This window comes from Oncorhynchus keta, unplaced genomic scaffold (assembly GCF_023373465.1).
Source record: "Oncorhynchus keta strain PuntledgeMale-10-30-2019 unplaced genomic scaffold, Oket_V2 Un_contig_3981_pilon_pilon, whole genome shotgun sequence".
NCBI classification, from domain to species: domain Eukaryota; kingdom Metazoa; phylum Chordata; class Actinopteri; order Salmoniformes; family Salmonidae; genus Oncorhynchus; species Oncorhynchus keta.
This window is the reverse complement of record NW_026287538.1, coordinates 230,209-245,304: the sequence shown is the minus strand read 5'-3', so window position 1 is coordinate 245,304 and position 15,096 is coordinate 230,209. Positions and strand designations below refer to the sequence as shown.

At 47.6% G+C, this 15,096-nt stretch overlaps 1 protein-coding gene across 1 annotated transcript; it reads right to left on the bottom strand.

Moving 5' to 3' along the window:
* Positions 1-711: 711 nt before the first annotated feature.
* On the bottom strand, positions 712-2,551 carry LOC127924380 (uncharacterized). Its single transcript, XM_052509091.1, has 4 exons — positions 2,541-2,551; positions 2,114-2,325; positions 1,588-1,947; positions 712-1,409 (listed from the first exon to the last, which is right to left on the bottom strand). The coding sequence occupies exons 1-4, from the start codon at positions 2,549-2,551 to the stop codon at positions 1,144-1,146; spliced, it is 849 nt and encodes a 282-aa protein (XP_052365051.1). The 3' UTR covers positions 712-1,143.
* Between the last annotated feature and the right edge of the window lie 12,545 nt (positions 2,552-15,096).

The following is a 15,096-nucleotide window of genomic DNA, read 5'->3' as shown; positions in this document are numbered from 1 at the left end:
CAAGTCAATACCCTACTAGCGTTACATAAGAACTGCATCCCTGCAGAGAGAGTTGAGGGGAGGGGCTGCAAAAGGAGTACACACAACCTGATTGGCCGAGAAGATGAGAGTTGTGGGTTCTCTGGGAAGACCACCTTCACACTGAGGTGTCATCAGTGTTCACCACTGTGCTGAAGGGTTTTCAGATTTTCTGTCCGAGCTTCAAATAGCGTCCTTCTCAGGTTAGTATATAACTATTAGAGGAGGAACAGAACAGTCCCACGTAATAAGGTAGCATGCCTATGTCATGAAGTGGTTTGTCAAATGGGTACAGAATTGTGTCAAACGTATAAGTGGAGAATAGACACTCATTTTCTGGGGTAGGATGGGTTTTACACTGTAGGTTCACACATGGAGCATTTATGGAGAGAGAAGCATTATTGTATTTACTATCTCGCTCTAGTTTGGGAAAGGTAGGAGAATGGGTCTGTGTGTCCCATCCCTCAGCGAAGCCTGAAGCCAGGAGAGGAGAAGAGCAGCCTGCCTCCCCACAGACCTATCAGACAGGAGCTAAACAGGCGCCATGGCAACAGGCCAGGCTGGCTGCACACATGCCACATGAGCGTGAATGTGCTACACTGGTCCCCCCACCTATCCCCCATCACACATAACCCCTAGACCTCATCCCGGCCTCCCAGTTTCGGGGATGGGTCTCCTACAGCATCACTGGTCATGTGACCTCCTACAGATGCTAGTAGTAGCAACATGGCTGGGAGATCTCTGTGGTCCCTGTCCGTCACAGGAGGTGGGGGGTGTCTGATGACATCACTGGGCTCGGCAGGGGAGAGGCTCCACCTGATTGGCCAATTGGCTTTTATCACATCTGAGCAGAGCTAAGAATAAAGCCAGCCAGGGAGCATGATAACAACACGGATGCTCCTCAGAGTCTGCATAGAAGAGAGGCAATGTTGGCTGACATGAGACGGTTGGAGGGGGGTGGGGGACGGAATGTTTAAATAGGATGAAGTGTTACGTGGCAACAAGCAATCTCAGTTTTAGAGTGGTACTCAAGGGGGCTTAGAGCTTTGAGAGTGAAGGCTGGTAGAGATACATGCACACATGAAATGTATTTGATAGAAAGAAAACGTCCAGCTGCAAGATATCTCAAGGTGAAACATAAACCGACTTCGTGTCAGCTTGGCCCAGGAGTATGACAAAGTTGCCCCAATATGCTGATGTAAGGACAGTTTCACATCTCCCTCCCAAGTGATTAAGGTCAGGTTTGGGGGAGACTAAACTGATTTCAGACCTGTGCCTATGGGCAGCTTCCAACTGGAAATCCTGCTGCTCTTTGTATCCTATAGATGCTGCTATGGCTTGGATTCCCAGTAGTGTCAGACCTGTGGCTTGGATTCCCAGTAGTGTCAGACCTGTGGCTGCCCAGTAGTGTCTGTGGCTTGTTCCCATGTAGTGTCAGACCTGCTATTCCCAGGCTTGGATTCCAGACCTGTGGCTTGGAAAGACCTCCTGTGGCTTCCCAGCAGACCTGTGGCTTGGATTCTTTGTATTCCCAGTAGTGTCAGACCTGTGGCTTGGAGAGTGTCAGACCTGTGGCTTGGATTCCCAGTAGTGTCAGACCTGTGGCTTGGATTCCCAGTAGTGTCAGACCTGTGGCTTGGATTCCCAGTAGTGTCAGACCTGTGGCTTGGATTCCCAGTAGTGTCAGACCTGTGGCTTGGATTCCCAGTAGTGTCAGACCTGTGGCTTGGATTCCCAGTAGTGTCAGACCTGTGGCTTGGATTCCCAGTAGTGTCAGACCTGTGGCTTGGATTCCCAGTAGTGTCAGACCTGTGGCTTGGATTCCCAGTAGTGTCAGACCTGTGGCTTGGATTCCCAGTAGTGTCAGACCTGTGGCTTGGATTCCCAGTAGTGTCAGACCTGTGGCTTGGATTCCCAGTAGTGTCAGACCTGTGGCTTGGTATTCCCTGTGGCTTGGATTCCCAGTAGTGTCAGACCTGTGGCTTTCCCAGGTGTCATTCCCAGTAGTGTCAGACCTGTGGCTTGGATTCCCAGTAGTGTCAGACCTGTGGCTTGGATTCCCAGTAGTTCCCTGTGGCTTGGAGTAGTGTCAGACCTGTGGCTTGGATTCCCAGTAGTGTCAGACCTGTGGCTTGGATTCCCAGTAGTGTCAGACCTGTGGCTTGGATTCCCAGTAGTGTCAGACCTGTGGCTTGGATTCCCAGTAGTGTCAGACCTGTGGCGTATCCGTCTTGTTGAAGGACAGCGGATGGACAGGGGGCAGCTGTGAGTCGTTGCTGCACTACTTTGTGGTGAGAAAAATCCCTCCTGGGTGTAGATACAAACAGTAAACAACACTAAAAGTGAGAAGTCCCACAACAAGATTATCCCAGTGTGTTAGTTGACAAACCCATAAAGAGGATATAAATGACATCCATGCCATAATGGAGAAAGCTAGTGGAGGTATTGTTATTTTATGTATTTATAGTTTTATTGTATTTGTAGTTTTATGACATCATGTGTATCGTGAAGAGTGAACTTGCGGTAGCCACATGAGAGCTGTTTTGTGAGGAGAATGGTGGATTGGAGCAGTGTGACCTCTGTGTGTAGTAGGAAGAACTAATCTATGAAATACAGCTAACCAGAAGAGCTAACCAGAGTAATGTCATCCCTGCTGATTAGAGGTTATCATGTGACCCACAGACATGATGATAGCCCATCTTCAGTTGGTTGGAAGGGAAGGGGGAAGGGCAGAGCGGCAGATGTACTGTCTGTTACTGCAGAACCTGTACAATGTTAACAAGCTGTCAGTTTCAAATAAGGGGTGAAGAACTACCTCTACAGCAGAGCAGTTGAGTGTCCCCTAGCGAGCTGCAAAACAATTGTGTCGCAAACATGCACCCAATGCTAAGTGCTATGTGACAGAAGTCCTTTTAGAGCACCCCGAAATGAAACACCATCAGGATGATAACAATCATTGTCGCCCTGGCAACGATCTCCATGACCCCTGGTTAGACGGCATAGTGTTTCACTTTACAGATAGTGCCCTGGAGGACGTCCATGTAAACTAAGTACAGATGTAAGATCTTAATTTGATCGCCCTGTTGTTGCAAGAAATGTACAACACAGCAGGAAATGCAACTTGTAGTGTATTCAAGGTTTAAAAAGGACTCTAAAGTCTGTAATTTCCACTTTAAATGTCTGACTTGATTTGCCCTAACTAAAAATGTATCAACCCTTACAAAAATGTCCATTAATTATAATCCACACAACAATTCACATTTCCTGTTATGGCAGGATTATTTCCCTGGTGTTAGAAACTGGTCAAATTAAGATCTAACGTTTGTAGCCTACTGTGTGAGGTTGTTTTTGTGCATTGATGGTGTTCTTCCATCAAGACTTTCTCAACATGTCGCCCTTCAACCGGGTTGAATCACCCCCTACCTAAATCTATACGGTGGCTATGTACAGTAGATACAATGAAAATGTAAGCTAACGTTCCTGGCCTAGTGTTCTAGAGTCATATCTAAGCTACAGCTCTCTAGTAGGCCTGTGGTTACCGGTGTTGATGCAAAGCTTTGGCTTGTTTCGGAGGAGTCTATTTAAGCTGTTGCAGTTTTGTGGTTCTTGAAACCACCAGTTGGTTTAATTCCCCCACCACTCCCTTCCTATAAGTCCTTCAAATGTAACGTGTATATTCAATTCAGAGGAGTTTTAATTACAACTCGTTTCTCAAGCACTCATTTCGAAACCATTCATTTGATTTTAACAGAGGGATTTTTAGACTCAAATGGTTTTCAGAATGGCTGTTTTGAGCCCTTCCAATCCGTCACCCGATAGCTTGGTATTTAGTTGTTGTTGTTGGGGCACAGCTCTGGTCTGGCGTCTGCAGGGATGAAGCCTTTATTGTGCCCTATAAGGAGGAGTTGGAAAATCCCTCGGATCAATCTGCACTGGCCCGTAGCTGTCCCATTCTCCTCCAAACAAAAGCAGGGATTAGGAACTCAACACAAACCCTGTGATCAACAAGGAGTGAAATACCCAGAGCTGATCGGAGGGGTATACTACAAAGCAAGATCAATAACTTGGCAATATTAAAAGATAAGCCTGAAATTGGCATAGTCTAATTGCCTCAACAACCAAAACACATACTTCACTTTAGTTTTCTTAATTCACCAAAAAATCTATAGTTATTTCTGGTTGTTTCGCTGGCCATGGCAGAACACTGACATTCCTGTCTTGTCTGGTCCAGTGATGGTGGGTTTGTGCCCATAGGCGACGTTGTTGCCGGTGATGTCTGGTGAGGACCTGCCTTACAACAGGCCTACAAGCCCTCAGTCCAGCCTCTGAACTGAGCACTGATGGAGGGACTGACAAAGTTGACTGACAAAGTAATTTATCCTGCTTTGTAGCATAACTCCTCTGATCTCTGATCCGTTGAAATGACCAGCAGGTTAACTTGAAAAAAGGGATGGAAAATGTATTCTTATGGAAGGGATTGTGTTGACACTTCACACGTGGGCGTGCTCTGTGGGGTTAGAGAAGGGATGGTAACCATCTAGGACAGGTCATAAGTGTCTTTTGTTTTTGACTGGACAGTTCGTTTTTTATATATATGAGAAGATATTATCAGAGGGGAGAGGGAAAAATAGGACACACACACCCAGGTCTGCAACTAAACATTTGAGTCGGCAGAGAAAGTCAGAGTTGTTTGTCATACTAAAACCACCATATGAATTTGACCTGCTTTGTTGCCAGGTAAAATAGTTTAAAAAAATAAGCAACTGGCCCATGAAGCTTCAGTCATTGGTGTTTGTAACATTACTGTTGTTGTGGGTTTGATACCCACAGTGGTCACTGAAAGCTGTGTTTCCACAGGCAGCCCAATTCTGATCTTTGGTCACTAATTCGTAGTTTGACCAATCAGACCAACCCACCCACCCCCTCTAGAATGCTGCTGCTACTCTTTTGTCTATGCATAGTCACTTTGATAACTCTACCAACATGTACATATTACCTCAATTACCTCGACACCAGTAACCCCTGTATATAAAGCCCCGCTATTGTTATTTACTGCTGTTATTTTTATCTCTTACTTTTTTTATTGGCATTTTCTTAAAACTGCATTGTTGGTTTAGGGCATGTAAATATGCATTTCACTGTAAGATCTACACCTGTTGTATTCAGCATTTCACTGTTCAATGAACCATAAACAATTAATGAACATGCACCTGTGGAACGGTCGTTAAGACACTAACATCTTACAGACGGTAGGCAATTAAGGTCACAGTCATGAAAACTTATAGTTGAAGTCAGAAGTTTACATACACTTAGGTTGGAGTCATTAACAAACTAAAGTTTTGTCAAGTCGGTTAGGACATCTACTTTGTGCATGACACAAGTAATTTTTCCAACAATTGTTTACAGACAGATTATTTCACTTATAATTCACTGTATCACAATTCCAGTGGGTCAGAAGTTTACATACACTAAGTTGACTGTGCCTTTAAACAGCTTGGAAAATTCCAGAAAATGATGTCAAGGCTACAGAAGCTTCTGATAGGTTAATTGACATCATTTGAGTCAATTGGAGGTGTACCTGTGGATGTATTTCAAGGCCTACCTTCATACGCAATGCCTCTTTGCTTGACATCATGGGAAAATCAAATGAAATCAGACAAGACCTCAGAAAAAATGTAGACCTCCACAAGTCTGGTTCATCCTTGGGAGCAATTTCCAAACGCCTGAAGGTACAACATTCATCTGTACAAACAATAATATGCAAGTATAAACACCATGGGACCACGCAGCCGTCATACCGCTCAGGAAGGAGACGCGTTCTGTCTCCTAGAGATGAATGCACTTTGGTGCAAAAAGTGCAAATCAATCCCAGAACAACAGCAAAGGACCTAGTGAAGATGTGGAGGAAACAGGTACAAAAGTATCTATATCCACAGTAAAACGAGTCCTATATTGACATAACCTGAAAGGCCGGTCAGCAAAGAAGAAGCCACTGCTTCAAAACCGTCATAAAAAAGCCAGACAACAGTTTGCAACTGCACATGGGGACAATATCATACCTTTTGGAGAAATGTCCTCTGGTCTGATGAAACAAAAATAGAACTGTTTGGCCATAATGTCCATCGTTATGTTTGGAGGGGTGGCAGCATCATGTTGTGGGGTTACTTTGTGATGCCATCTATTTTGTGCACTTCACAATAGATGGCATCACGGGGGAGGAAAATTATGTGGATATATTGAAGCAACATCTCAAGACATTAGCCAGGAAGTTAAAGCTTGGTCTTCTAAATGGACACTGACCCCAAGGATACTTCCAAAGTTGTGGCAAAATGGCTTAAGGACAACAAAGTCAAGGTATTGGAGTGGCCATCACAAAGCCCTGACCTCAATCCTATAGAAAAGGTGTGGGCAGAACTGACTCCGTTACACCAGCTCTGTCAGGAGGAATGGACCAACATTAACCCAACTTATTGTGGGAAGCTTGTGGAAGGCTACCTGAAACGCTTGACCCAAGTTAAACAAACAATGCCACCAAATACTAATTCAGTGTATGTGAACTTCTGACCCACTGGGAATTACTGTTTTTTTCACCTTTATTTTTAAGCAGGTAGGCTAGTTGAGAACAAGTTGTCACTTATAACTGTGACCTGGCCAAGATAAAGCAAAGCAGTGTGACACAAACAACAACACAGAGTTACACATGGAATAAACAAACATGCAGTCAATAATACAATAGATAAGGTCTATGTACAGTTTGTGCAGATGAGGGGATGAAAGAAATAAAAGCTGAAATAAATAATTCTCTCTGCTATGGTGTATGCACCAATTTGTAAGTCGCTCTGGATAATAGCATCTGCTAAATGACTTAAATGTAAATGTTAAATGTATTATTCTGACATTTCACATTCTTAAAATAATGTGGTGATCCTAACTGACCTAAAACAGGGAATTTTTATTATGGATTGAATGTCAGGAATTGTGAAACAATTAGTTTAAATGTATTTGGCTAAGGTGTATGTAAACTTCTGACTTCCACTGTAGGACAGTAAAGAGGCCTTTCTACTGACTCTGAAAACACCAAAAGAAAGATGCCCAGGGTCCATGCTCATCTGTGTGAACGTGCCTTAATCCCTCCATCAGTGCTCAGTTCAGAGGCTGGACTGAGGGCTTGTAGGCCTGTTGTAAGGCAGGTCCTCACCAGACATCACCAGCAACAACGTCGCCTATGGGCACAAACCCACCATCACTGGACCAGACAAGACAGGAATGTCAGTGTTCTGCCATGGCCAGCGAAGAGCCCGGATCTCTATCCCATTGAGCACGTCTGGGACCTGTTGGATCGGAGGGTGAGGGCTAGGGCCATTCCCCCCAGAAATGTCCGGGATCTTGCAGGTGCCTTGGTGGAAGAGTGGGGTAACATCTCACAGCAAGAACTGGCAAATCTGGTGCAGTCCATGGGGAGGAGATGCACTGCAGTACTTAATGCAGCTGGTGGCCACACCAGATACTGACTGTTACTTTTGATTTTGATCCCCCCTTTGTTCAGGGACACATTATTCAATTTCTGTTAGTCACATGTCTGTGGAACTTGTTCAGTTTATGTCTCAGTTGTTGAATCTTGTTATGTTCATACAAATATTTACACGTTACGTTTGCTGAAAATAAATGCAGTTGACAGTGTGAGGACGTTTCTTTTTTTGCAGAGTTTATATACATATATTTTACTTTATTATTTTCCACTTACCCTACCACCCCTCCCTCTCCTAATCTGAGTAAACTAATGAATAACAACACTTGGGCTTCTACTTCCAGTTTATACATACTATATACATTTTACAGACAATCTATTTTACAATAGTTATATTTTGTTCTTAGTTCTCCCCCCAAACTCATCTATGTCTGATGTCCATCCAGTTTGATTTATATTTGCCATACATTTTTTACTGTAATATTTAAAAGTTCTGAATCGATATACATTTTACAGACACAGTATATTTGACATGTTATCTTGTTATTAGTCCCAGCCTCCAGCTCCATTCAACCCCTCCCATCTATCTCTTAACACCATCCATATTTGATATCTATTTGCCATATATGTTTCAATTGTGCTGTGATGTTTCACATTCTCATAATTTCAGATTGTAAATTAGAGATAGCATTTTCTGCTGAAAGTATTATTATATTATTGATCAGTTGACTATGTGTAATGAACACGAAGGGAGGCAGAGAGCTGGGGTCCATAAAGGCAAGAGTACAGGCAGGGAAAAGGCTAGTAACGTAGTCCGGGAGATCAGGCAATAGGTAGGTAACAGGAAATCCGAGGCTAAAGTACAGGCAGGGAATATACAAAAGGAGTCATTAGTGAGGCAGGCAAAAACTATCATACACAGGAGGAGTAAATTACTGGAAACCCAGAGCTTCAAACCGCCGTGTGTCACAAAACAAACAATACTTGACAAAGATGGGGTGCAAAGAACTGAACTAAATAAGTGTGATAATGACATACAGGTGTGTGAACAGGTGATCAGAATTCAGGTGATTGGGATCTGGAGGGTGAGTGGCATTCAGGGGATCTACGTGTTTGAGAGTGTGAGCTGGAAAGTGGGCTGGAAAGTGAGCTGTGTTCAGGGGATCTACGTGTTTGAGAGTGTGAGCTGGAAAGTGGGCTGGAAAGTGAGCTGTGTTCAGGGGATCTATGTGTTTGAGAGTGTGAGTTGGATGCAGACATTACACTATGACTTCAAATCACCCAGTAGTGTTATCTGCAGAGTTAGCACCAGGTAAATGTTGCAATTATTTAGCCATTCCTGGATCTGTGACCAAAAACAAGCTATGTATGGACAGTACCAAAATAAATGATCTAATGACTCTGCTTCCTCGCAGCAGAATCTGCTGGAATCGGTACATAGAAAATTTCTTTTGCAATCTATATGACACAGTTGTTATTTTTGGGATCCTTAAATGAAACTGGTATACTTTTTTATTTGTCACAATTTTCTTTAACCAATTTAGTTTTTTAACGCAGAGCTGAAAGACAAGTTCCTTACTCTCTCCCCCTTCCACTTACATCTTCCATTTATGCGGTAATGCTGAAATTAGGTTTGGTGGACAGAGACTAGGTTTGGTGGACAGAGACTAGGTTTGGTGGACAGAGACTAGGTTTGGTGGACAGAGACTAGGTTTGGTGGACAGAGACTAGGTTTGGTGGACAGAGACTAGGTTTGGTGGACAGAGACTAGGTTTGGTGGACAGGACTAGGTTTGGTGGACAGAGACTAGGTTTGGTGGACAGAGACTAGGTTTGGTGGACAGAGACTAGGTTTGGTGGACAGAGACTAGGTTTGGTGGACAGAGACTAGGTTTGGTGGACAGAGACTAGGTTTGGTGGACAGAGACTAGGTTTGGTGGACAGAGACTAGGTTTGGTGGACAGAGACTAGGTTTGGTGGACAGAGACTAGGTTTGGTGGACAGAGACTAGGTTTGGTGGACAGAGACTAGGTTTGGTGGATAGACAAGACAGGGAATCAAGATTGCTGCAGCAGAGTTCTCATCATGCTCTCTCCACAGTCCAGCATATTGGCAATTTGCGCTAGTAATATTCTATGACACAGCTCAGTGAGTTTGACAACTTGTCCTGGACAGACTCGTCTTCTCAGAGATATTAGAGGGGAAAATACATCCTGCTTGTCTGTCTCCCTGCTGCTGGACATCTCACATAATGATCAGGAAATGTCATATCCCAGGAAATGTCACAGATATAATCGTTAGACAATATAAAGGCAAACAAATGTTTCTCTGAAGGAACATCTGACAATCTGCTGGATAGCTTTACCAATTGTGCCAGTAACCAAAAGGTTGTCGTTCTGCCCCTGAGCAAGCCAGTTATAACCTGTGCCCTGTTCACTGTTCCCCAGGTGCCGAAGACGTGGATGTCAATTATGGCAGTCCCCCGCACCTCTCTGATTCAGAGGGGTTGGGTTAAATGCGGAAGACATTTCAGTTGAATGCATTCAGTTGTACAACTGACTAGGTATCCCCCTTTCCCAATTCACACATTGGGCACATACCGATTGAAGCAGGCGGCTGTAATGCAGCACCTCCTGAAACATAATCTAGTCTCTACTGGGATGGGCTGATCTGATGATGTCATGAGGTATCTGATTAAGTTCAACATCTCCCACAGGTCATGTTAATGGTCATTTAGATTCCTTATAGGATGTGTCAGACCTTGTGATGTGGGCTCCAGCTTCAAGCCCACATTGACTTGAAGCACCTTGGCTCAGAGCAAAGCATCGTAGATGGCAACCATAAGTGGGTAAATCCTGTGTGGAGATAATCACTGTATGACAACAAAAGAATAATGGAAACGTATGTAGCTAGACATGGCTGCTACAAATCCAGCTCTCATAAATCCACTTGCAGCACAACAGGGAAGGGCAGATACATGACATTAGACTCTAGTTGTGGATTAGTCTAGAAAAGGACTTAAGCAACAGGCATGGAGAAAGTGAGAGGTTTCAGATGTGTTAGAAAGAGATTTGGGAACTTGAAGGGTAATCTCTTCACCCAGAACTACATTTTGCGTCCATGCTAGCTAGCTACTCAATTTATTTCAAAAGAGACTACTTGAAGGGAGGTAATATACACCGTACAACTCTTGAACCCAACAAGATGGGCTCCCCCTATGGTACACATAGCCCATATAGGACCAGGTAGGGCTCTGGTCAAAAGCAGTACACCAAACAGTAGGGAAGAGGGTGTCATTGGGATTTAAAAGTGGTGTCATATCACCAGATTTGGTTTCCCATTTCAACAGTGGATATTCAAATCCATGAGCTGGTTCTCTTCTTTTCTCTGCAGCAAGTGGAACAAAAGACTGAGGGGAAGGAGACATCACACAGACTCACCCAAGATCCCAACGGAGCAGAGAGGTCAGCACTATTGACACTGACTCATCCAAGATCCCAACGGAGCAGAGAGGTCAGCACTATTGACACTGACTCATCCAACATCCCAATGGAGCAGAGCGGTCAGCTCTATTGACACTGACTCATCCAAGATCCCAACGGAGCAGAGAGGTCAGCTCTATTGACACTGACTCATCCAAGATCCCAACGGAGCAGAGAGTTCAGCACTATTGACACTGACTCATCCAAGATTCCAACAGAGCAGAGATCAGCTCTATTGACACTGACTCATCCAAGATCCCAACGGAGCAGAGATCAGCTCTATTGACACTGACTCATCCAAGATCCCAACGGAGCAGAGAGGTCAGCTCTATTGACACTGACTCATCCAAAATCCCAACGGAGCAGAGAGGTCAGCTCTATTGACACTGACTCATCCAAGATCCCAACGGAGCAGAGAGGTCAGCTCTATTGACACTGACTCATCCAAGATCCCAACGGAGCAGAGGTCAGCACTATTGACACTGACTCATACAAGATTCCAACGGAGCAGAGATCAGCTCTATTGACACTGACTCATCCAAGATCCCAACGGAGCAGAGAGATCAGCTCTATTGACACTGACTCATCCAACATTCCAACGGAGCAGAGCGGTCAGCTCTATTGACACTGACTCATCCAAGATCCCAACGGAGCAGAGAGGTCAGCTCTATTGACACTGACTCATCCAAGATCCCAACGGAGCAGAGAGGTCAGCACTATTGACACTGACTCATCCAAGATCCCAACGGAGCAGAGATCAGCTCTATTGACACTGACTCATCCAAGATCCCAACGGAGCAGAGAGGTCAGCACTATTGACACTGACTCATCCAAGATCCCAACGGAGCAGAGATCAGCTCTATTGACACTGACTCATCCAAGATCCCAACGGAGCAGAGAGGTCAGCTCTATTGACACTGACTCATCCAAGATCCCAACGGAGCAGAGAGGTCAGCTCTATTGACACTGACTCATCCAAGATCCCAACGGAGCAGAGATCAGCTCTATTGACACTGACTCATCCAACATCCCAACGGAGCAGAGCGGTCAGCTCTATTGACACTGACTCATCCAAGATCCCAACGGAGCAGAGAGGTCAGCTCTATTGACACTGACTCATCCAAGATCCCAACGGAGCAGAGCGGTCAGCTCTATTGACACTGACTCATCCAAGATCCCAACGGAGCAGAGAGGTCAGCACTATTGACACTGACTCATCCAAGATCCCAACGGAGCAGAGAGGTCAGCACTATTGACACTGACTCATCCAAGATTCCAACAGAGCAGAGAGGTCAGCACTATTGACACTGACTCATCCAAGATCCCAACGGAGCAGAGAGGTCAGCACTATTGACACTGTGGCTCCTCTAATGCGCTGAGCTAAAGCTGACCTCCACTGATTTCACTTTGCTATTCTTAGAGTTGCTGCATTGTCCTCAATTCACACAGAGGAAAGTACAAGTGAGATAAAGGAATCGTGCCCATCCTCTTGAGGATGGTTTCTTAAACCATGAGTGGACCCTGGGCATCTGAGGTGTGTCGCGAGTTACAGGAATAGTCTATAATCACACACTATTTGTATATCTCTTCTTCATTTAGGTCATTGAAGAACGATTAGGTTCACAGGGGGAAGTTCATTTTGGGTCACGAAGTTTAAAAAGTTTAGGAACCCCTGCTCTAGTTTAGTAATAGTAACCTATTCGAACAGATAGTAAATTGACAGAGGAAGTAGGCCTTAGCCTCTCTCTGCATCCCCACTCATATGGCATCATATCCCTTTAATCAAACACAGGATACAGTGTCCAATGCACATCCAATGATCTAAATATGCTCAGCATGAGGACAGGAGCACCAAAACTATTTTTGTAAGAAATGATTCCCTGGCATCCCAGCTGCTGCTAAGCTTTACAGTACTGAATCAACAAAGATATGTCTCCCTGCCACTGCCAGCATCCCTCCCTACCACCAGCATCCCTAGTCCACCTTCATGTGTCCTTCCTCTCCTCTGCTTCTTCCTCCTCCCATCTCATTCAGCGTTGCTGCGGTGATGTCATCATTCCCTGCTCCAGCCGAGCCAGAGATTTTGTCCTGAGCTCACCAAGAGCTGCAGCAGCCATCACATGGGCCTCACCACTGCATCACTCACCCCCCCCCCCCTGCTGCAGGTAGCTCAGGTTGCTAGGAGACACTTTCCCTGGCTGCCTAGCAACAGATAAACGTTGTGTTTCTTCCTCTGATGGATGAGGCAGGACTGCTTTAACACCTTGACTTTGGCTGCTCACCCACCCTCTGGACAGTGCAGTGGGACTCTGGGCAGCGACGTGGGACCCTGGACAGTGCAGTGGGACTCTGGGCAACGACGTGGGACTCTGGACAGTGCAGTGGGACTCTGGGCAGCGACGTGGGACTCTGGGCAGCGCGTGGGACTCTGGGCAGCGACGTGGGACTCTGGGCAGCGACGTGGGACTCTGGGCAGCGACGTGGGACTCTGGGCAGCGCAGTGGGACTCTGGGCAGCGACGTGGGACTCTGGGCAGCGACGTGGGACTCTGGGCAGCGACGTGGGACTCTGGGCAGCGACGTGGGACTCTGGGCAGCGACGTGGGACTCTGGGCAGCGACGTGGGACTCTGGACAGTGCAGTGGGACTCTGGGCAGCGACGTGGGACTCTGGGCAGCGACGTGGGACTCTGGGCAGCGACGTGGGACTCTGGACAGTGCAGTGGGACTCTGGACAGTGCAGTGGGACTCTGGGCAGCGACGTGGGACTCTGGGCAGTGGGACTCTGGACGTGGGACTCTGGGCAGCGACGTGGGACTCTGGGCAGTGCAGTGGGACTCTGGGCAGTGCAGTGGGACTCTGGGCAGCGACGTGGGACTCTGGGCAGCGACGTGGGACTCTGGGCAGTGCAGTGGGACTCTGGACAGTGCAGTGGGACTCTGGGCAGCGACGTGGGACTCTGGACAGTGCAGTCTGGACAGCAGGACTCTGGGCACGTGGGACTCCTGGACAGTGCAGTGGGACTTTGGGCAGCGACGTGGGACCCTGGACTGCAGTGGGACTCTGGGCAGCGACGTGGGACTCTGGGCAGCGACGTGGGACCCTGGACAGTGCAGTGGGACTCTGGGCAGCGACGTGGGACTCTGGACAGTGCAGTGGGACTCTGGGCAGCGACGTGGGACTCTGGGCAGCGACGTGGGACTCTGGACAGTGCAGTGGGACTCTGGGCAGCGACGTGGGACTCTGGGCAGCGACGTGGGACTCTGGGCAGCGACGTGGGACTCTGGGCAGCGACGTGGGACTCTGGACAGCGACGTGGGACTCTGGACAGTGGGACTCTGGACAGTGCAGTGGGACTCTGGACAGTGCAGTGGGACTCTGGGCAGCGACGTGGGACTCTGGGCAGCGACGTGGGACTCTGGACAGTGCAGTGGGACTCTGGGCAGCGACGTGGGACTCTGGGCAGCGACGTGGGACTCTGGACAGTGCAGTGGGACTCTGGGCAGTGGGACTCTGGGCACGCTCTGGGCAGCGACGTGGGACTCTGGGCAGCGACGTGGGACTCTGGGCAGCGACGTGGGACTCTGGGCAGCGACGTGGGACTCTGGGCAGCGACGTGGGACTCTGGGCAGCGACGTGGGACTCTGGGCAGCGACGTGGGACTCTGGGCAGCGACGTGGGACTCTGGGCAGCGACGTGGGACTCTGGGCAGCGACGTGGGACTCTGGGCAGCGACGTGGGACTCTGGGCAGCGTGTGGGACTCTGGACAGTGCGACGTGGGACTCTGGACAGCGACGTGGGACTCTGGGCAGCGACGTGGGACTCTGGGCAGCGACGTGGTGGGACTCTGGGCAGCGGGCGTGGGACTCTGGGCAGCGACGTGGGACTCTGGGCAGCGACGTGGGACTCTGGGCAGCGACGTGGGACTCTGGGCAGCGACGTGGGACTCTGGGCAGTGGGACTCTGGGCAGTGGGACTCTGGGCAGCGACGTGGGACTCTGGGCAGCGACGTGGGACTCTGGACAGTGCAGTGGGACTCTGGGCAGCGACGTGGGACTCTGGGCAGCGACGTGGGACCCTGGACAGTGCAGTGGGACTCTGGGCACAGTGGGACTCTGGGCAGCGACGTG